This window comes from Rhopalosiphum maidis, chromosome 4 (assembly GCF_003676215.2).
Source record: "Rhopalosiphum maidis isolate BTI-1 chromosome 4, ASM367621v3, whole genome shotgun sequence".
Classification (NCBI taxonomy): Eukaryota; Metazoa; Arthropoda; class Insecta; order Hemiptera; family Aphididae; genus Rhopalosiphum; species Rhopalosiphum maidis.
In genome coordinates this window covers 29611749-29636316 of record NC_040880.1, presented here as the reverse complement: position 1 = coordinate 29636316, position 24568 = coordinate 29611749, and the positions used below count along the sequence as shown (strand labels likewise).

The window sequence follows — 24568 nt, the reverse complement described above, 5'->3', positions numbered from 1 at the left end:
AATTTTCTATCGATGTTTATCATTAATATACAATATTGGTGCACACTGTAACACTGCATAATATAAATTACTCATACTGCAGTGTAGCTAAGATGTGACATTGGTGTATTTGTTTGGAATAGTTGTAGTACAATTTTTTTTTGTCCTGACGAACAAAAAGGACGCCTGGATTACTGGATGGCTAGCAAAATTAATTTAAAGCTAATAACCAAAACTGGTGCTCTTTTATTCAGTAATTATTCTTTAAACGTAAATGGATAAAATAAAAACTAGTTTTGACGACCTTCGTTCAAGTAAGTAACCATATTGATTTGTATACAATTTTTAAACCCTTTCAGAAGAATATATACAGGGTGATCCACTAAGCATTCTCACTTTCATTTATCTTTAATATTGAATGTATTCAAATTCGAGTTTTTAGAATTTTTAAGTATACAAGAAAGTTATTTTTAAATACTTAGATTTTTTACACTATTTAAAGAAGTAAATTTTGGCTTAAAAATAGTTTTATAAGACTAAAATAATTATGTAACATTTAATTTCGTATACTTATCTACTCAGAACTTATTTATATACTAAGGATAATTTAGAATTTAGGATTTTATATTATGTAAAAATGTTCTGTGTATTATGATACTTGAGCACGTAATTATAAATACCTATTGAATATAATGTATGATTTTTTCAAACCATTTTTGAGGGCAATAATATCCTTAACATATAATTTATTTAGGTAACTTAAAAAATACTCATTAAAATTTAAAATTTTGGTTTAAATACACTAATATTTTCAAAAAATCGCCCACTTAAATAGGTCAATAGGAAAAAATGTGATTCTTATTTGAAATAATGAATTTTTATCGCTACAGGACACTCATTAAATAGATTATATATAATGTAATTTTTTAAATCTAAGGTCTTTAATGTTGCGTATATTGTATACACAGAAATTCTAAAATAAGAATTTATATTAATTTATTATTAGCTGAAAAATAGAGATGATATGAATGAAGCATCACTCTTTAAATTACTTATATGTAAAGTTAATTTACAATCAACCTCGACGCGCATCTTAGTATTCAGTACCCACCCTTTTTATGAATAACAACTCCCGTTTAGCTGTACAGTTCAACACACTATTCGTTTCTTTATTATACTACATTTACACAGCACATTGCAAATTTGTATGGAGGTGGATATCAATATTTTTACTCTTCGCCCACCCGTTCGTAACCATTTGAGATTTGTGTAGAACCCTGTAAGACCACGCGACAGTACTTCAACTGGTCTCGTTGATTTCAGTTCTGCTGTTCGATGTTACTTTTGATTTTTTTTTTTCGGTATATGACTTAAGTTCTAATGTTACAGTAGTGAAAAATATTAAAGTAAATAAATACATTTTTGACTTTTAAAATGTTTTCAAAATCACTTCAGTTAGTATTGTGTTTAACCATAATTTTTAACGAATGTGGAGCTCTAACAGTATCAAGAAATGCAGAATTTCCACCTTTATTTCAATCGACATGGGGGTACATGGAAGAAACTTTAGAATGGGAAGCAAAGGAACCCATAAATATAGAAAAAGTTTTTTCAGAATATGACTTTATCGTAATTGGTGCTGGAAGTGCTGGAGCAGTAGTAGCTAGTAGATTGTCCGAAGTAATGTAAACGTTATAATTAAAATTAGTTATTCGTATAATATAATATTATTCATAAATAGATTAGAAAATGGAAGGTATTATTAATCGAAGCTGGAAAAAAAGCAATACATTTTATGGATGTACCCATAACATCTCAATTGTTACAAGCCTCGGAATACAACTGGAAGTATAGGACTATACCAATGAATACATCTTGCTTAAGTGAGAAATCGTTATTTTACGTACCTATACATTTAATCATTTTTAATAATATTTATAACATTGAATAGGTTTCGAAGAACAACGTTGTAAATTTCCCAGAGGAAAAGTAATGGGCGGTAGTAGTGTATTGAACTACATGATATATACACGTGGTAATAAAAAGGATTACGATAATTGGGCAAACATGGGTAATGCAGGTAATTATAAAGAAGTAAACGACAAATTTCGTTCATATGAGTTATTCATTTTTATAATATTATAAATGTTTTGAAACGTAAGGATGGAGCAACGATGACGTAATGAAGTATTTTCTTAAATCAGAAAACGCTAACCTATCTACCTCTGATGTGAACTATCATAGGTATAATGGGTTGTTGTCAGTGACAGACGTACCGTTTAGGACACCCATAGCAAAAGCTTTTGTGGATTCTGGATCACAGATAGGACTGCCCGTCATCGATTTGAATGGGAAAAACCAAATCGGGATTAATTATATACAGGTAAATTAATGAGGTATATACTATATATTATACCTATATGATGTTGAATCCAGACAATTTTTAATTTAATTATATTACTATAATTCATTACGATTAATTCTATATAATTCTCGACATTTTACATTTGTTATGTTAGATGGATATTATATAAATATATTATTTATTTCATACAAATTAAAAACATCTGATGAACTCTTGAAATAGCTTTTGTTCGCCGTCAACACTTATTTTCATATAATTTCTTAATTTATCTTCTCCCAAATTTGGTAAATAAAAAGTATGCATTATTGAAACACTGATAAAAATAAATTATATGTTATTGAACACGATTAGATAATTTCTAGCCGGTGTTTTGATATAAAATGTGTTCATTGATAATAAATAATAATAATAATAATAAAACGTTAACAAGTATTGTATATTTAAATATATTTTGTTATTGACAGTTGTACTTGTCAGGGGGTGAATGAAATTAAAGAGGAGAATTTATCCCCTTCTCTGGATTAGATTGATATTCAACATTAAATACATCAGAAATACACACTAACACGCTGTACCTATAACTTTATCGTAAATGGAACTGTTGTAAAAAATATAAATGCTAACATTTTTGCACATTGTTCACGACGCATTCATATGGTCATCGATTAATTTGTTTATAGTTTGTATAAACATTTTGAGAGTTCCTTTTTTTAATGTTGATAAATCGTTTTTATAATCCATTCCTAACTTTTGTAGGAACACTTTCGATATCACTACCAGAATCGTAAATTATACGATTAGAAATTCTAGCAGGACTTTGATAATTGTTTTGTATTAGTAGGAAATTACGATGACTTATATAAACAGTAATCAGTATTATTTCTCTTACAGTTTAAAATAGGTTTATTATAAAATTTCATTACGTTCATTATAATACCATTAAATTATTTTGTTAATACTTACTTTAACCGTTTTTCACGTTCACAAGATATATTACATACTTCAGCAAAAATTCGATTTTGTCTTAGAACATTTCTTAGAATGCATAATAAATAACAATGTTAAGACAATTACAACCACTTTGCAATAATATGCAGTATAATACACACATAAGGTATGATACATTATAATATGTATCTATAGACTATAATATCACATATTTATATTTATTGTTTAATTTGTGTTTACGCCCCTGAGACTATGAATGTCCGGTATTTGCTATCTAATCAGAAACATTTTAGATATTTCTAACAAGTTTACAATTGTAATATTAATGATAAAACATTATATTGATATTGTCTTCTAACAAAATTTCAAGTCACATTAAAACCATTGCACAACATTTTTTATATACGTAGTACATATATATATACGTAGTACATATATATATATAACATGTTCTACTTTGACATAATTTTGAACAACCGATAAATAATAACTAAAATCCAAACCGGTGTGAAATCACTCGGCTAGCTGTGAAGTAGATTTCGAGTATACCTACTTTGTAATTGGGTAGGTTACTGTAATTTGTGTTAAATTTGAATTCAATGATAAATTATTACATGCAAAAATATTCTGAATTACGACGGTCTGTCACCCTATATTTTTAAGAATAATTAATTCATTCAAATATGAATATTTTATATTAAATATTTAAACATTACATTCTATTAATATATTGTATATTTCTATATTTAAGTATCAAGTAAGTACTTTAATTGTTGAGCTATAATAGTTGTGTACAGAAGCTAATGAGAAAAAAGATATCAAACTTTAGATATTAAAACTAAAAATGTTATCAATTTATCAACTACAAAATTATTTACGTATTTTTGTGATATTAACGAATCTCGTAAAAAGTTAATAGTAATTTTTTAATCGAGGTAAGAACAACTTATGAGTATGTGAGTTACCTTGTATTTAAAGCTCTCCAAGGTTATTTTAACTAACATCGTAAATAAATCAAAAAAATAAAAAGTCTAAAATTTCAAGTATCAACGACTATGTTTCTACAAATTTTGTCGAAAACCGGTTTTGCTTAAATACACCCGTTCAATGGCTGCGTGAACTTATATTATGCAAAAGACAACAAAAAACAAGTTAATTCCGCTCACCCACACATTTTTTTGATAAAAAAAGCCTCTTTTCATAAGTATTAAATTGTTAATTTTTATTATCGAATAAATAAAGGTAGTGAAATGCCTTTTACAAACATGTTAAGCTTTTCCAAAATAATCTGTCTCAACTTTCAACTATACGTAAAGCATTTAATTCTTATCTAACATTTATGCAGTCACCTATGACGGCTATGACCCGCATGTCAATTAAAAAACTGTATTAACATTTACAGAAATACCCTAGCACTGTCCCCTGTAATTTTGAAAATTACTGTGAATTTTTTATTTTATATATATATATAAAAACTATATTAAATTTGGTGCCAGAAACCTCCCTCTAAAGTTCAAATGAACCAAACATTTACACTTTTCAAAATATGATGACAGACACATCATTGTAAAATCAAAACATTCCGATCAGAATAATATACGACTAACAAAATAAAAAATAATTTGTTTCATTTTAAACGTTTATTCCACTTAACACTTCACACTTTACATAATTTCATAAATTAATAAATATAAATTAATTATTTGAGTTGGTACAATATTTACTTCTAACTAGATACGATGCGATACATGTATGGGTTTTTATACTGGAGATTCTTAATTTCTAAATGCCAGTACTTTAAAGTATTTACCTATGTCTAAATTAATTAATTAATTAAATATCTGCTTATAACTTATAAGCTTACCAGCTTAATAATGTAACAATTATATAACTTATCTCTACGGATATTACCTAGATATAAAATATAATATTGATTAGTTATTTATGCAGTTATTGATAAATCTAAGACCTTGAATTGTTAGATTTTTCGAATTAAATATAAATATAAATAGTGTTATAAACAAACTGACCTTCACAGACCTAAACAATGTTTATTTTGTGAATTTTTTTCAGGCTACCATGAAGAAAGGCCGTCGTTATAGTACAAATACAGCTTTTTTGTTTCCAGCTAGAAAGAGATCGAACTTACACGTGAAAAAGCAAAGTACAGTAACACGAATAATGATAGAAAAGGATACAAAAAAGACAATAGGAGTGGAATTTGTATCGAACCGTAAAAAATATAGAGTGTATGCACGCAAAGAAGTGATTGTTTCTGGCGGAACTATAAACTCGCCACAGTTACTCATGTTATCGGGGATCGGACCGAAAGAACATCTGAAAGACATAAAAATCCCGTTGATAAAAGACTTGCCGGTTGGTGAAAATTTGATGGATCACGTGGCACTGGGAGGTTTGAGCGTTTTGGTAAACGATACCATCTCATTGAAAACCGAACGGTTACTGAAAAATCCGTTTAATATGTACGACTATACGGCGAATAACAACGGTCCGTATACAATACCGGGCGGTGCGGAAGCCTTAGCGTTTTTCGATTTAGACCGACCGGGATTCGCAGGACGGACACCCGAACTTGGAACTGCTATTAATTTCGGGCCTATTTTCAGACAACGATTACACACATAGGCTGTTCGGTTTGAAATCCGAAATCTACGATAAAGTATACAGGAAAACCGAAAACATGGATGGCTTTACGGTGTTTCCGATGATTATGCGACCGAAGAGTAAGGGCCGCCTGTGGCTAAAAGACGCAAACCCGGCCCACTATCCACTGATCGATCCCAATTACTTTGCGGACGAAGCGGACTTGGACGTGGCCGTAGCCGGGGTGCGGATTTTCCAACAGATGTTGAAAACCGACGCGATGAAGAAGCTCAACGCCACGTTGTTCGACACCCCGTTGCCCGGTTGCGCCCGGCACAAGTTCGATTCCGACGCGTACTGGAAGTGCTCGGCGAGACAAATAAGTTTCACCATCTATCACTTGTCGGGCACGTGCAAAATGGGACCGGTGGGTGACCCCACGGCTGTGGTGGATCCCAGATTGCGCGTACACGGCGTAAAAGGCCTGAGAGTCATCGACGCGTCGATAATGCCGGAAGTACCGGCAGCGCACATCAACGCTCCGACGATTATGATCGGCGAAAAGGGCGCGGATATGATTAAAGAAGACTGGGGTATTAGAATATAGTACTGATTGTATCATAGATTGATTAGTCAAATTTGTTGTACATACCTACTTCATTATCATTTAAACAATTAATGTGTTCAATCGTCCTCGAATAGTGTATACATACCTATTTTGTAATTTTATGCGACTACTATAGATACCTGTCTTTTCCTAAGAGAAACAACTTTTAATAATAATCGTAATACCCGGTATCCGGGTGGCTGATTTAACTGATATACGCTATATAGTACCTACATACTTGTATTATATACTCGTACAACGAAATACCTACAACAAACAAGCAGACCAATGTTTTATTATTTATTATACAGAATACGGCTTGAGTGCCTTGATCGGTTATAGTATATGCTCGTGATGTATCAAGGCTCACAGCATTCAACAAACCCGTTTTAATTTAAATCGATCCGTATTTAATATAATTATATTCAGATCAGTAGAATAGTAGATACATGCGATTTTAAAACAAAGGCTTTCTATATCTAGACGTATCTCATAATTGACGAAAAATTATTCACAAAAATGTAAATAACAATAATTAGTCTTTGTTTTTAAAGTAAAGTTTTTTTACGTCAATTCTCATATTATCTTCAAATGTGCATTTGTACTATATCTAATACCTAGGACTAGTCTAAAATTACAAAATCCAATTAAAACATTATAAAATTTTCAATTTCGAAAAACTCGTGTCTAATAAAAATCAATGCTTTTATGGCACAAGTTTTTAATACTGTCTATATAGAGTTAAAATGTTGCACAGATATTTTTTCTGAGTATTTAAACCGATTTAAAGTGTGTAACCGAACATTTCAAAACCAAATACTAAAAATCAATATGCATTATTTACTATAAATTGGTCAACTGAAACTACATTTTATTTTTAAGAAATAACTTAAAATTTTTTTCTAAATTAAAGCTAAAAACGCACAAACATTGCATTATATAATTCAAACATTGTATCATAATTGACAAACTATGACCATGCCGACCACGGAATTGAGAACAATTTTTCAGCATATAAAATAATTATTATTATACATATATATTGTATGTAACTATAATTTAAATAATTGCATTGTTATTTTTCTGTAGACTTATATTTATAAATTGATATTTGTCGACTATTGCCTCTAAATTATTGAAAGTTACCTGTCGCACACTGTAAGTTAGGTCTTTTATTTATTTCAATAATATAACAACAAAACTTTATTAGTTCTGATCAGTTAATCAGTACCAACTAAAGAGTTTCTTCACTACTAATGAACAACATTTATTACAGCTACAGCCTTTGAAATTAAGTTTTAAAAAACTGCTTTATCATCAAAATTAAAAACTAAGATCTAAGATGATGTGTCGTCTCTGTTTTACAAGTACGTAAAATAGCAAATTATGCTCAGCAGATCATATTTAGCTCCGTTAGTTTAAAAATTAGAGTGTATCGATCTACTATGAAACTTGATGGTAAGACAATTATCCGTGTTTTTATATTGGTTATTTACGATAGTTCAATTTTTTAGCAAGTTATGCGTATATAACATAGTGTAAATAAAAAATGCTCATAACTCACTTAAAAACTCAATAATCGTATAAAACCAACATACAAACACAGATAATGTTCTTACTATGTATTAAGTTTCATAATAGGTCGATTCAATCTAAACTAACGGAGCTAAACGTGATCTGCTGAGTATAAATTTGCTATGTTTCGTACTTGTAAGACGAAGACAACACATGCGGGTGTTACGGCTTCTTAATTCATTACCTATGTTAAACATGTAAAATATAAATAATTATTCTTTTGAATAACTGAATCCATAATGTATTGTATTTTATTTGTAAAGCTGTCTTTAGAAAATAATAAGCAAAATAGTTTTGTCTAATTCTTATGGTAAAACTATAACATACTTTTAGTTATACGTATTACTATAGGTTCTAGGTAGATCATCTGGTATTAATAAATACATGAGGTGTTTTTTAAATACTTTCATACATGATACATTCAACATTCCATACTCTTAGCGCCTGGAAAATAACATAATATAAATTTTAATTGATGCAGAGGGAAAGTTAGATAACCCCAAAATTGTTACAAGTTCCCTTATAAAAATATGAATAAAAAATACTCAACATAATGTAAGGAATATAAATAGGAGATGCCTCATAAAATTCTGGACATTAATAATTGTTTATTACTTATTGAATTTAATCTCTACAATGTAGCTGATGGGTAAATCTTTTAAAACTCACATTATAATGGTTAAAAACAGAATTTTTGGATACAGGGAACATAACTGACATGTCACTATGCCAGATATTGCCAAATACACAATGTCAATGAGTTGCCTGAAACAAAAATCAAAATCCATGTTTAGTTTAAATAATTAGAATATTTAACCATTTATTTGTTTTACTTATGTATTTTAAATAAATTACCTACACGTAATATGCTTTAAATAGGATAAATACAAACTTTAAAACTTTTAAAAAATTCTTTCAACAAATAAAGTATAATATAGTTGAGATTATAAAGTCATGTTTCAGTACTCATTCATAAGTTACATAGATTATCAACATTTTTGAATTTATAATTTCCTTTTATTATATATTTTTTTTTTATATCAACATAAAATATGTTTATTAAACTTATTTATATTTTATAATCATAGACCTATGCGTATAATATAATATGATAATCATTTACCAAAAATATTCTTGGATACTTCCAGTGTTTGATATTTTAATGTTTTAGAGGAAGTTTCAATCTATATTTGAATTTTTATTATTTTTATTTTACATACAAAGGGGCAAAGGATACTGTAAGCTTGTTACGAAATGTACTAAATTGCATTCTGATCAAACTAAATGTATCCTATAGGATTCATATAATTGTAATTATATATTAATAAAAATAGGAAGAAGTTTTCAGATAAGATTAATCATCTATATAGTAAGATTTTATAATTTATAATGAAAAACTAAAACATATAGATACTCATGAAGCCTATTTATCTTTTATAGCTGCTATTGATATTTTTTCTTATAACTTACTAAATTATTACGTTTTAAACAAATTAAATGTGCCAACAATTTGCATGCTTGAATTCAAAATAAATCGATCCAAAATATTTCAATAAAATTTATTTCTAATATGAATATAAATTCAAATTAATATTTCACAAATAATCACTGTAACACATTTTATTTTAAAACATATATTCTTAAAAAAAATTGTATACATGATTTTATTTATAAATTAAAGTTATACAAAATTGAAATAAAAACTTAGTACTAAAATATAATGCAGAAGAAATACAGAATAGAACAGGAAGAAAATATTACAATATAATATATCTATTTCAGAATCTACAAGATATTAATTTTTATAAATTTGTGCATAATATAATTAATAAAATATTAAATAAAATAATAAACTTGAATTCCATAAAAATCCTTACGTTTTAAGGTCGGGACAAAATTTGAGGTTTTAATCCCAGTCGGTTAATAACTGCTTTTGGCATGCAATAAGTAGGGTCTATTGGTAAAATTTTATCATATGACATTAGTGATAATGCTGCAAGACCAAAAAGAGTATGAAAAGGATCTGGTTCATCTCCAGGACGATCACTGAATCCACCTCCTTCATTATCCTATTAATAGATCATAAATTATATATAATATACCATAAATTATTTATAAATTAGTGAGATTTATAGATATAAAGCTTTACTTGAGATGCTAAAATAAAAGTTTTTAATTCTTCTTTATCAATCCAATGGTCACGTCCTAAAATGTTTAATGTTGAAAACACCCACCATGAATAACAAACGTCTGGTAATTTTTCAGGGCGTCCATTTAGTCCGCCAGATGGTAATTGCCTTTCAGCTAACCACCAGCCCAATGTGTCAGCATCAACTAAATCTAATCGTCCTATAAATTATAATTATTATAAGCTTATATAACCAGAATGTTTCTAGTTTGGACAATTTATAACAAATCAAAAATTAATTAGTGTAAATATAATTTTGTAAGATTACAAAAAATCAAAACATTTTATTTGCAGGTAATAAAACAATTAAAAAGTTAAAACTTTAAAGCTTACTAATTTTAAAGTGGTATGATAATTGACAGTTAGGATTATCAATTGGATTATCAATTATACCTCCTTTCCAATTTATTTTAATAATATAATTCTAGAAGGTGTAAATCTTGTATATTTTACCACTAATACAAAATGTATGAGTTATGAGAAATATATATTATGTTTATACATGAGTATTATTTGTAAATTGTGTAATACATAAATACATAATAATATGAATATATAGTTGAGTTAATTGTATGAAAGCATTATTCAGAACTAGAAAATGTGAACAAGTTTTTTGTAAAGAATGAGTGATACATAAAAAGTTATTAAAAATAGTAAAATTGAGATTAGAAAGGAAATATTAAAAACAATAGTATTGATATAGTACAAGGTTCTTAAGGTTTTTCAATCCAAACATTTGATACAATGCTTAATTAATAATTATTAAACAATTCAATTTATCAATCATTAAAAATAATTGTAGTTAGATAATTATTAATTTAATGTAATACCTACTTTAAATTTGAATAAATAGGTTTTTAAATTTTAGATAAACTAGTTAGGTACTTTTATTATTTTTTACAAACTAAAAAAAATTAACACGTTCAACTCCGATGATGACATATAGTTGTTATTCGATGTCGGGCACTACAAGCCGATGACGATCCGTAGTCATCATTGGACAATTATTACTTTTGTTTGTTATTTAAAATATTTGGCTGGTTGTGATCGATAATTTTACTTAGTATGGCCACTCAGTATAACTATTAGAACAACAACAAACAGCTGGTTTCGATTTCCTGTCATTTTTATGTTTATAATTTGCCTGGTCGTCACAACTGTAATGTTATCAATATTTACACGGCTGGTAGCGCTGACTTCTGAAATGTACGCGGACATGAACGTGTTAAGAAATTTGAAGTATTAATTTTTGTTCTAACTCTATAAATAAAGTAATAATAGTAATTAAACTTTGACTAGTTGAAAAAAATAATAAATTTGCACAGCTTTGTTTTAAACACATAATATAGTGGAATATTATATATCAGGATAACCTAACAATTTCATAATAAACTAGAAATTAAATTAGTTAAATTTTATTAACTATAGTTGTTTACTATTTTTATTTTTAGTTTATTTATAACGGCACAATAAAAACCATTTAAACGTTATAAAATGTGTGATAGAAAAGTACTTTACATTATTATTTTTTATAGTTACCAGCAATAGATAATGATCCAACACAACAATAGATTAAGCCGCCATGACTTTCAGCTCCGGGTCGTGATCCGAAACCTCCATCAAAATTTTGGCAGCTTTTTATAAACTCTACGGCTTTAACTAAATTAATCTCATTTAGTTTACCCTAGGAAAAACATTAATTCATCAAACATAACAAAATAGTTAGAATTATTAAATAGTATTTAATGTATTATTACTAAAAGTGATAAACATGCTAATGCACAAAATGAATAACGGGTATCTATTTCTCCCCATTTATCTCCAGTAAAACTGCCATCATCTTGTTGAAGTTTAGATACATACAACACAATCTTTTCAATTGGTAATTCCAATTCTCGATTAAGCAAACAAGCAATCTGTGAAAAAAATTTAATATGCATGAAAATATGGTAGACAGTAGGTACTTAGGTATTATTTGTATTAAATAATGCTAACTTGAACCGCACTGAGTGTATACAATAAATGTGGATCATGACCAGGGGCTGGTGAATATCCACCGCAACTATGTTCACAACTTTTAATATATTCAAATATTTCATCTTCTTTTGGTATTTTTCCATCATTGATTAGATATAATGCAGTTAAACCCCAGTACATACCAGACATACGAAGAAATTCCATCATACTACTTTCCTATAAAATTAAAATATATTTTTCTTTAACAATGTTACAATAAATTTTTAGAGTTAAAATACAGAGTATAAATATTTACATATTGATGTCTTTCTTTGCCAAATGATTGTAAAAAATCGATATGTTTCTTTAAAACCCATGTTTTGCTTGTGTTATCCAATTTCACATCTTTTTGTAACTAGAATTAAATAAATAAAAAAAAAAATACAAATCAAAATAATTATAAATAATAGGTATATTATGTTAATATAAAAATATTATATTATAACAGAACTATTCAATAAAACATCAAAATAATAAAATTAACAAAAAACAGAATATACATATTTTATATTTTTTGCTTAGTCTATATTTTATATTCACAGTTCGACATTTATTTATATGATTATAATTATTTATAAATTAATATTATCGATAAATTGTAGGTACACATAAATAAAGAGAATAAAGTTATAAACAATTTACATTCAATCATATTTATGTAAAATTCAATCCAATAAAAAATAATAGTACTTACCATTTTTTTTCTAGTTTTTAGACCTTGATACTTTGTAAAATGTAAAAAATTATAAGTAAACCAAATAATGTAATATAATAATATATTATTATATTATTAAAAACATATTATATTACTTGATATAAATTTTTTTTTGTTTGTTCTGATGTATTAATGATTTTAGAAATACGAATAACCATTAAACCCAAGTCCTACAATTTATTGTAATAAAAATATAATTGATATCTTTTGAAAACTTATCAGTTATCACTAATTATTAGTTATTATTTATTTATCAGTAATTATTGCCATCATCACGAAATACATAATATTATTAAACATAATAATCCGTGATCTATTCTGTCTTCTCTAATCTAATGTTTTTTAATAATTATTATTGTTATCTATTTCAGTGTACCTATCTCACAAAGATCTTAAACCGTACTTATACCATATAGCTAACCGTTATGATAGTGGGCCGAAAAAATTACACCTTAACTGCCACCGCTAGCGCTGCCTACTCGATTATAATATACATTTATACAATAACCCTACTATTCGTATTATGACTATAATGATACATATTTGTATGATATTTTGCCACATTTATATTTTATAGTGCATTTATTTAATATTTCTGAATAATTTATACCTTTACATACATGTATTTATGAACGTTCTGTATTTCTGTATCAAATAGAATAGGTACTTAAAAGAATAAAAAGTTTCACATTCAATTTAATAATGTACCTACCTATTATTCAAACTTAATATTTCCAATTTCAATCAATTTTCTTAAAAAAATTTAGTATGTCAAGGATTGTGTAATAACTAATAGTTCAGTAAATGAGCAAAAAGTAAAAATTATCATTCATATTTTCAACGACAGGCAAATTACTGAGTAGAATGAAGAAACTAATTCTAGAGTTCTAGACGAAAGAAATTTAATTTAACTATTAAAGCTAATAATATAGACAGGGACCTTATCAACTAAAAAAAACAACTATTTTATTGTTGTTTTAGAGTCGTAGACTGTCAAAGTTACAAGCTGAATATAATAAAAAATAACTTAATAAAAATTTTCTTTAGATTTTTTAACAACACAGTATATTTTTTGTTTCAAAAAAATATATTTATATTAGTCAAAGTGATTAACTCGAGTTAATTTAAATAAATATATAGGTTATAACTATAAGATCATAATGTAACTATTGTAAGTCTATTGTGTAAATGAATACTATTACAAACTCTGCCAAATAAAAAAACAAGGGAGCGCTATAAATTGTAATTTCTAGGACTAAATAAAATAACACTTACATAGTTACATTACGTATAATATTGTAACTTTTAGTAATACTTATAAACGTACCTAAAGTACCAATGATATAGCACATGTAGAATACAGCATACAGAATACAGATATAGTAATAAAAGAAATTATTATAAATAATCAATAATATTTTATAATATACCGTAAAATAGGATGATTTGCAACAATTTTTGAGTTTTATCTAACTTTGAACTTAATTTAAAAATCAAGCATTTATATTACTATTAAGAAAAATACTTTTTTAGAATTCTTGTTACCTTGTTTATCATTTTAAGTATAATTCAGAAATATAACTTATTAACTTTTTTTATTATAGTATTTTTTATAACTGTGCAATTAACCTTTGAATGCACTCAGAGAAAATATAGTTTTAATTTCTATGATTTCATTTCATTGATCAACTATTTTATTGTTTTCTTAAAATGTATGACAAATTTCATCATTTCAAAGATAACATAATCAATTCAAAGATATTTTCTTTAATTTAAGAATAAAAATATACAATTAAATTTTAGCTAATCCATTGATTATATTATTCAGTTTTCTTTAAAATAAAGAAAAAAAATATTTTATTTTATGTTCAACTGACTTAGAAACAATGAAAGGTATCTTCATTTTTACGCATAATTATGATGTTGTATTAATGAAAAATAGTACTTAATTTGTGAAAAAAATGGTTTAAAATCAATAGCTTATTACATTAAATACATTTCAATCAATCTTTACATCAATGTTACTTTTCCTATAATAAATGTCGGATTCGAGTTTTCTAAAATAGTATTAGTTTTAAGGAAAACATCTTAATGTTAATGGAATATTATCAATATTTCGTTTTTTCTCAATTTAACAACTGTAAAATGGTATTGAATTAATAGCATTTTTCATTAAATTGACGAAAATATATTTTTATAGTTTAAGATAAAAAAATATCAGTCAATTAGTAGAAAAGTTTTGGCGTTGCTTTATGGCATAGGTATATTATGTAAGATTGCAGCAAACGCGTACATTACTACTGCGCAAACTATTATAGCTTTTATTTGTATAAAAAGTTTCTAACATTAAAACATTTTAAACTAAATTTGTTTAGTAAATTTATTTATTCTATACTCTTTTAAGTCTGAAACAAATGGAAAGCAGTTATTAAAAACTTTTGTTCTATTTTAAAAAAAAGTACCTAGACCCTATTATTATAGTATTCTATAATTCTCCCCTCCATTTTTTTTTATCAAACTATAGTGTTTATACGGTGCTATAATGTATTTACTGAAATTATATAGAACAGGTCTAAGCATTAATATTTAATTCTTTAAATAAATTTGGTATATTAAAATATTGTATATTGTATATTTTGTATTTTTTTATGCTAAGAGTAATATATAATACATAAAAAACATGAAAATATAAACAGATATTGTTGATAAATAGTAAATAAATTAAAAAGATAATTAATAAGAATATTCAAGTTTAATTACACATGAATTATACTAATCGCATACCTAAACAATGTTTAACGTAAAATAAAAAAAGCAGCTCAGAAATAACGGCTTAAATGCTCAAGATTTGGCATAAATTATCAATTCAAACTGTAGTTGATAGGTATTAGCGTTAGGTTACCAAGCATAGGTAGGTACAATAGTAACAAGAACGAATCCCGCTCCGACGGATTTGGGCAACGCCTTAAATAACATGGTGCTCGAATTTTTTGCATTTAAAAAAAAAAAAAAAGTAATTTTATAGAAGGAAAATTTACTTTTATCTGGTACATTAAATCTTTAGTTTAAAGATATTAAGGTTATAATTTAAAGGTGGTAGTATTAATCGTATTACAATTAATAATTTTTTCTATTATATGATTTCTTACTATGAAAGAAATAATTTTTTTAAATTGTTTATAGTTATAGTTAATTTGATGGAAAATTTATTATTTTTCAAGAATTAATAACCCGGATAATAACCTGAATATAATGAGTTGACTTCATTGGATCAAAATCATACCCGTTTTTCATTGATTTAACATGCGTTTTTCATTAATTAAATGAAATTTTTCTCTGAGTGTGGAATGAATTAAAACACTAAATAATTTTGTTTTTTAAAAATAGTAAATTTTTCGAATTCGTTAGTATAATTTTCAATTTTTTCTGATTATTTTAGACAACATAATAAGTATCTCAAGTATTATAAACATAAAAATATCACAAACAAAATTTCAGTCTTTGAAATTACTTTATTATTTAATACATTATAACAGATGAACCTCCTAATCACCATATATATATATATATATATATATATATGAAAGTATGTAATATAACAAAATTACTTTAAACATCGTAATACGATAAATTTAAAAAATTTCAGTCCTTGAATTTACTTAATTATCATATAAATTTAAAAAAAAAAACAAATTAAAAAATGTATTTACGCTCTTCTGTAAATTTCAGAAAAATTAGCAATATTTTTTATACAGAAAAAAAATTATTGTAATAATGATGACATTTTAATAATATTAACGGAGCTAGGATTTTGGAGGTAATAAAATGAGTAAATTAATAAGCGTGGACGAAATATTTTTCTGGGGACAATTAATTTTCTAACTAGATTTTTTTCGCTCAGAATGGTTTTCTGTATTCAATGATAAAATATCATTGAATTCAAATTTAACATATCCAACACAGTTACCCACTCAATATATATATATATATAGTTACTGTATAGCACAGCGGTACCCACTTACAGCTTTTTCACTTTTATCCTTCGGGCTTCGATCTTTCAATCTTAAATGTACCAACTATAACCAATTTGTTACCAGAAACCACCTTCGAATTGAAGATTAAAAGATTCCATTAGATACATTATTATATAAATATTAAAAGCGTATAGTAGAATATATTATCTACGGGTATCAGTTGCGTTACATATAGATTATATTGATCTCACATTGGTTTATGATTGAAAAAATGTTATTGATTATTCGCCAACAAAATTTCAATGTCCTTATTCAAATTTAATTTAATTTTACAGTATATGTGTGATGTATATATTGTACATGTGTAAATATAATACATAATGTATACGGAAGATGAAGACAGGTGAACATGTAGATTGCACAGTATTCAATATAACCTACACCCACTGACCTAGTAATATTATTTTTAGAAGACAAACCATAACATGATTCTTGGCTTTAAAAATCAAGGATAAACTCCATAATCATACAAATAAAAATATGTATAAACATAAACACAAGATAAATAAATAAAATATGATTATCATCCAACAGAGATAATAAATGATAGATATATATAAAAATAAGACAATGAATAATCTTTGGAAAAATGTTTATAAATTAAAAGTCTAAATAGTCAAAAATACAATCTAATAACGAAAAAAAAATTTAATTCGTGATTTACAATTACAACCAATTATTGTTTGAATAAATATTATGGTAATAATACCAATCTTATTAGTTCTTTTAGGTATAGACTATAGAGGTATAGTTTCAAACAAATTTAATAAAATAGTATAAGACTTTTACTTTTATTGTTAATTGAATAAATGAAAAATGTGTATTTGTGTACTGTTTATTATATTTCAGATTAACTTACGAAAATAATAATTTAATAATTTATTATATAGGTAGGTATAAATATAGGTATTACATATATTAAAGCAGAAATGGTCTACAAATCGATTGCAATTTTTGATTATTAATGACCTATTTTTTTTGATCGATCGTGACAACCTAAAAAGCTCAGAAATCGACCACAAGGCTATAAACCCTACTTTAAAAAATAAAGAAAAGTTGTGATAAGTATGGGATTTTATCATCTGCATGAGATGGATAACTAAATAATCGTATAAATAGATAATTTGGAAACCGTTTTATTTAAATAAACCTCATCATAAGCGAGAGTAAATGATAAGTTTAAGACAATACTGCAGTAGCTACTAGCTATTGTTCTGTGGCTATACTAGCTTGGAGTTCCAGTCGTTCGGGTTCCTTCTGAATTTTTTTCCAGCATGGCCTTGAGGTGAGACAGCGATCTTTGAAATTAATCCTCACACAAAATTATGGATGTGGTTATACTTATATTTAAACCATGTTAAGTATATAAATTAATTTATACGATTATAGGTTTATCTAACGTTCAAACATAAAACATTACAAACGTTTTTAATATGTGTTCTTTTTAAAAATAAGAAAATATAATAATAATTATATAATAGTACAATATTATTTTATTATTTCATTTGAATAATTCCTATTATTGAAAATGTTTTTAAAAAAATGTTAAATACTTTGATAGAAAATTTCAGGAGCGAAAAACTTTGCAACGGAAGCAGTTGCTTTGATTGTTGCTCCCATGCGTACGCTTATAAGGTCACCTTTTTGAAAGTAATAAAACAACACTAAATAATCAGCAAAATATAGTACAATATGTTAAAGCAATATATATATATTTTTTAATATATCTTACAGGATAAAAATTTAAATATAAATGAAGTTATCAAATTATTAATTAGTCTTAGATTCAGAGCAAGCAAGAAATAAATTGGTTTTATAAGGAAATCTGGATGTTTTTATATGTTTTGTGTGTTTATATGTTTTATTAATTTTATCATAATTTTATTCTACATCTACATTATTTTATAATAAATATATTTGAGTTGTAAAATATCTCATGTAATAAAAATAAGTATAAAATACGGTAAATTGGGGGGGCACGTGCCCCTCCCTTAAATACGCCCCTGCTGAAACAGCAGACAAAAATCTGGTAATTGGACCAGACAGTTAAACTGGTAAATAAAATTTGCATGTGCAAGTATGAAAATAAATCTTTAATAATCTCTGATATTATGATTATTTGGAAAATATTGGGTAAAGTGAAAACGATAAGCCATAATTATTATGTATTTTATTATCTAAATTAATTAACTATCAAATTTTTTTTAAAAAATACGTTAGTTGTAAAACTGTTAAATAAAATAAGTAATTACAATGTATAAGATAAAATATAATAAAATGTAATCTGTACATTTTTATAAATCTTATATATTTACTTATAGGTATTTTGATTTTGGAGTATAAAAATACAGTAGAACCTCGATTAACCGTCAGTCCTGGAAGTAGAGCTTTGCCGGATAATCGAAAAGACGGTTAAGCGAGCAACAAAAATTTTTTTAAACATACATACATATTATTTATTATTTTTTTAAAGTAGTATTATAACATTCATATTGATACACAGTGTATTATACACAAAGAGTCAATAACTAACTGAATATTCAAAAACAAAATGCTATCACTATCGCAATTAACTGTTTTTATCTCACCCATAATATATATATATATATATACATATGTACCTATCGTTTATCTAGTTATCTAGTAGATATTGCCGGAAAATTTTGGATTATATATATATTATTATTTATAACCTACCCATAGGTACACAAGGTGATAAGATTTTACTGCAACGCGTAAGTATAGTCCGTGCAAGTGTAGCCTGACGGTTAACTTAGAAAGACGCAGGGACGGATCCAGACCAAGATAACAAAGGGGAGGGGGCGATTTTTAAAGGGCGCACATTAATTTTGATAAAGTATTTATTTAGATACATACATATGTTACTTTCCACAGTCTCGTACAGAACAAAAAAAGTATTTTTTATAATAGATAATAGTAATAAAAAAATATATCACTAAATTTTGTAACCCTTGAAGTATAATTACGTCAAAAACTAAAATCAAGGACTTAAACTATTTTATTTGATAGAACGGGGGGGGGGATCGCCCCAATCGCCCCCCTCTGGATCCGCCACTGGAAAGACGATTAATCGTGGGACGGATAATCGAGGTTCTACTGTAATCTTATAATATACATTAGTGTTCATTGAATACACTATTCTATACCTCATTATTTTTTTTTATTACTCCATATTTTTGTGTATACCTTTCAATTACCATTTAAAAAGAATTATAAGAAATCTTAAATGTTATCAAGAATTTTATTTTCTAATACTCGTATTAACAAATTTTAACAACGGTGAACCTCGATTATCCGAACCTCCGTTATACGAACCCTCTATTATCCGAACTGCAATAAATTAGCGTATCCAAACATGGGTAGTCAAAACGGGTTAAGATATTTTGGGTTGCGAGTTTTGGTTTGAAACCGGTGAACATTTTTAGCAGGTATCGGGTTTCGGGTTCACCACCGGGTAAATTAAAAAAAAAATATAATAAGCATTATATGTTCCTATATGTATTTAATGTATTTCTAATAATGTAATGTATGTAGTTCTAATAAAATATTAATAATAATAATAATAATAATAATAATAATAATAAATATGTATGTACCAAGTACATTGTACCTACATAATACAAAATATTTAACTGTTTAAAAATTTTTTTTTTAATTTCCAATACTTGAACATTCCGACTAGGTATGTTCCCAATTAGTTCGGATAATCCAGGTTCTACTGTATTGTGATTATAAAAACTTCTTGTACCTGATTAACCGATAGGCATGGGCGTAACTAGGATTTAATAGTTACAGGGGCTAGAGTTCTAGAAAATCAAAGTTAAAAATAATTTGAAGGCTGAGGCTAAAAAATAAACCTTATAGGGGGGGATAAATACAAATACATGGGGGATAATCCCCCCTTTACCCCCCTAGTTACGCCGATGCTGATAAGCAGACGATGCTCTGTGTGAATAATACTCTCTCTTGCTGCCATCGTATTTAATTGGGCTAAAATAGCGTAATGCATACAATAAACATAATACACATACACACCACACATCGAGCGATTGAAGATTATATTGCATAAACTTGCAAAATATACACAAATTATAGAAGTATAGTCTCGTTTGCTGATTCAATTCTCGGGCCGGTTGTTCCACGCACCCACCGGCCTGTGTTTGCAATATACTGATGAGCTTTGTTTCTCCAGAGAGGAGCTTAGTTGGTCTGTGATTACAAGAATTTATACAACTTATACTTATCGCTTTTCTATTAGAAAACATAGATTGGAGGCAATAAAAAAACATGTTTATATTTGATATTTCCAAAATACATTTTTGAGATATTTAAAGTTAGGTAATTGGGTATTTATATATATATAGTCTAAATATGATTGAGTATATTATATATATTGTATACTAAAATTCTCACTTATCAGTTTAAAAGGAAATAGTATATATTGATGTTTCCTTCTCTCGTGTTTTTAAGTTTCGTACAAATGTTAACTAATTTAGTTATTGTATTAATTGTATATAAAAAAAAAATTATATTTGCATTTTTTGATTTTGGTTAAAAGTTAGAATAACATATTATATAATTATTTTTTTTGCTTAGTAGGTACCTATATGTATAAATAGGTATTAATGTGTATTATATTTTCTTTAGGATATTATTTTTCGAGATTATGTATTGTACTATATATATATATATTATAATTTAATATACATTATTTGAAAATAATTTACTATGATCATTATTTTATTATTTGTGTATATGTCTACTTTAAATTGTAGTACCTATAATTTATATATTATATATATCTATAATGTGGAATACTCGTAAACGAATGATTGCATATATTACATACTTCTGTTGTCATTTTGTTTGTTTTTTTAGTAATAAATATAGATATATAAATTACAAAAAACGTATAATAAATTCAAACTATTATATATACACTTTTAAATGATATTGATTGAAGAACAAGACGTTTTTAAACGAACATATTCACGTATAAAATCTAAATTTGTCAGGTTAATATTGGCCAACGTTTGGCTTTGTACCAAAATATTTCAATTCGCCCTCATTTGCTATTAGCACCACTCAATCGTCGACCGCTGCTCAAAAACGCAATATTCCGCGAAATAAACTTATAAACATTTCAAAATTTATTAGGTATTATATTGATAATTTATTTAGTCAAACATATCTGTTTATACACGTAAATATTTTGTTTAATTTCATGTAAAATTGTTATTGAGTTTATTTATATTTTTAGTTTTTGTCAGTATTAGTGAGTGTAATGTGAACAGCTCTTGAACATATTTTTTTCAAGACGCCTCACTCGGTATGTAATTACTTACTACAAATTATATTATTATGTTTTAGGCTTACATATTTAAATACAATACGATATGTATATGCACAAGTATAATTTATTTTATCAATTGGTAAACAGTAAATAAGTTAATATTTTTATAATTATTATAAAGCTGTACATATAGCATGTTGGCAAAAAGTTAAACAACAACTAAATTACAATAAATATTATTCATAAATTTAAAAGTGTGTACATTTTAATGTGTACAATGTGTACTTTGATGTGTCTTAATTTATTACTGAACATTATTAGTAGTCTACTCACAATGTATTCGTAGTACATGTTTACAATGTATTGATCATTATTCCTATTTATTAAAAATACAGGATAAAACTCTGATGAATGACAACTGTTTGTCTTGTCTAATATGAAGTACGCGTAGGTACTTTTTAACCTATATAGATAACAATAGTTATTAGTATAACTTCTAATTGATACCTATTATTTTAAATAATAGTTATTTAATTTTATATTTACATATTAGTGTAATCCTATCATTAGACCCAAAATCCAATGACCTAATCAATAAGGAAAAACAATGATTTATAAAATCGATCAGATTATACAAGTAGAAATATAGCGATTCAAAAATGTGGATCTAAAAATAATGTTGTTTATCCTGTTAAGGCAGCCCTGCTAAATTACACGGGTACCGTGTATCTTTGTTTCTTGCCAACATAGAATTGGAAGCTCTTATACATTTTTGCAAAGTAATTTATGAAAAGGTAAATAAAATACGGCTACAAGTTGCATCAAAGTTTTGCAAACAGTAGGCATATAACCCATAGGCATATAGTCAGGTCAACTTTTGAAATTAATAATTGATATAAATTATTTATTATTAGCCAGTAACTATATTAAATAAACAATAATCTATTTTCTATTTAATTTACAACCTATAATTTTGATAATGTTTTTAAATTAGTATATGTTCCTAATGTTCTTATAATATAAATACCCAAATTGTTTATATATAGTGTACAGCTGTGTACGTATATTTTATTATGTTTACCACCATTAGTACGTATTTTAAATTTGATGTTTGCAAATAATATCAATATCAATCAAAAAAATATGATGATTAGCATTTATTTTTTTTCATAAAAAACAATTTATTAATTTTTAGAAATCATTAAGAATTTGTATAGGTAGTAAACTGGTAATGTATTTTAAAATTATAACATTGTCACTGATTATGGTTGTACTTATGCGTATCTAACTTAGATAAACACCGTATTAAGCATTTATGCATGTAGAATAGATAAAGCTAAAATTATTTTTCAACTACTGAACTAATTTTTGTAAACATTATTGGTATGGATACATGGTACCTATACATATATTATATAAAATATGATTATTTGACTTTAAAATATTAATTTTTATGACAATATTTTACTTTATAATAAATAAATAAATACTCTTAAATTGTTCCATACAAAGTATCTAAATGTATCATTGCATTTATCATCATAGTATTATTGTTTTATTTTCATTAGTATATATGGTAAAATAATATGAGTTATTCATTATTATCATTTATAAATGGGATTATCTAACGTATTTTTTATGAAAATTTCTTCTCTTATCTTGTCTATCGTATATATTATATTCTATCTCTTGTTCATCATACCAATAAATCTATAGTAATCAATGATAAGAAAACTGAAAACATATTTGAATTAAGCATGAAGTTAACTTAAGATATATAAACCCTATTTTTCAAATTTCAACGTATTTTTTTCTGAGATTTGATTTTAAAATATAAAAATTTTAAAGAATTTTTAATCAAACTGGTATAAAGTTAAAATTAATATTAATACATAGTTTTATCATAAGTATAGTTCATAATGAATTCGAATAGTTTTCTGATTTTTATAGTATTGATATTATAGCTCAATTACCCGGTTTCATCTGCATATATAGTTTTGAAAGAAATTGTATTTATCTATTTAAATGAATTTATTAAATAATTATTTATATATTTTATAAATTACTTCGTATATGTTGAGTTCGTAATTTACATATTATTTTTTATTTTATAATATATTTTAAGTATATATATTGTTGCTACTTTGCTTGAACGATGTTACGTTCAAAATCTTATTTATCCGTAAATCATTTTTATATACCCATACAACACAATTTATTCTA

General features: G+C 26.1%; 3 protein-coding genes across 7 annotated transcripts in view; 2 read left to right on the top strand and 1 right to left on the bottom strand.

The window, feature by feature from the left end:
• Positions 1–1263: 1263 nt before the first annotated feature.
• On the top strand, positions 1264–8318 carry LOC113549660 (glucose dehydrogenase [FAD, quinone]-like). The gene is given in 6 exon segments (XM_026951059.1): positions 1264–1659; positions 1721–1862; positions 1931–2059; positions 2142–2362; positions 5366–5866; positions 5868–8318. Coding segments are annotated over 6 exon segments (1875 nt in total). The 5' UTR covers positions 1264–1413; the 3' UTR covers positions 6504–8318.
• A 173-nt stretch (positions 8319–8491) lies between these two features.
• LOC113549661 (geranylgeranyl transferase type-2 subunit beta-like) lies at positions 8492–13283 on the bottom strand. 3 transcript variants are annotated; one of them, XR_003404939.1, is made up of 10 exons: positions 13093–13283; positions 12977–13006; positions 12539–12637; positions 12262–12459; positions 12024–12182; positions 11806–11950; positions 10228–10427; positions 9956–10147; positions 8748–8843; positions 8492–8522 (listed from the first exon to the last, which is right to left on the bottom strand). XR_003404939.1 is itself a non-coding variant. In XM_026951061.1 (9 exons), the coding sequence occupies exons 1-8, from the start codon at positions 13153–13155 to the stop codon at positions 9959–9961; spliced, it is 1083 nt and encodes a 360-aa protein (XP_026806862.1). In that variant the 5' UTR covers positions 13156–13283; the 3' UTR covers positions 8686–8843; positions 9956–9958. The 3 variants fall into 3 exon arrangements, 2 of the variants coding, with proteins under 2 accessions (XP_026806862.1, XP_026806861.1); XM_026951061.1 differs by lacking the exon at positions 8492–8522 and having other exon boundaries at positions 8686–8843; XM_026951060.1 differs by lacking the exons at positions 8492–8522; positions 8748–8843 and having other exon boundaries at positions 9778–10147; positions 13093–13282.
• An 8855-nt stretch (positions 13284–22138) lies between these two features.
• Positions 22139–24568, top strand: part of LOC113558771 (obscurin-like) — a 56801-nt gene continuing 54371 nt past the window's right edge. The window contains exons 1-2 of one of the 3 annotated variants that reach the window (XM_026964360.1): positions 22139–22209; positions 22313–22381. The gene's annotated coding sequence lies outside the window, so the exon portion shown is untranslated. Of the gene's footprint in view, positions 22382–24568 lie in introns of all 3 variants that reach the window. The other 2 variants (XM_026964367.1, XM_026964353.1) reach the window with 2 other exon arrangements.

Bases quoted from the DNA above. Each gene is read 5' to 3' on its own strand.
- LOC113549661 (XM_026951061.1), bottom strand. From the start codon at position 13,155: ATGGTTATTCGTATTTCTAAAATCATTAATACATCAGAACAAACAAAA. The intron at 13,007-13,092 runs GTAATATAATAT...CATTTTACAAAG, and splicing joins CAAAAAAAAATTTATATCAA to TATCAAGGTCTAAAAACTAG. The intron at 11,951-12,023 runs GTAATAATACAT...TGTTTTTCCTAG, and splicing joins TAGCATGTTTATCACTTTTA to GGTAAACTAAATGAGATTAA.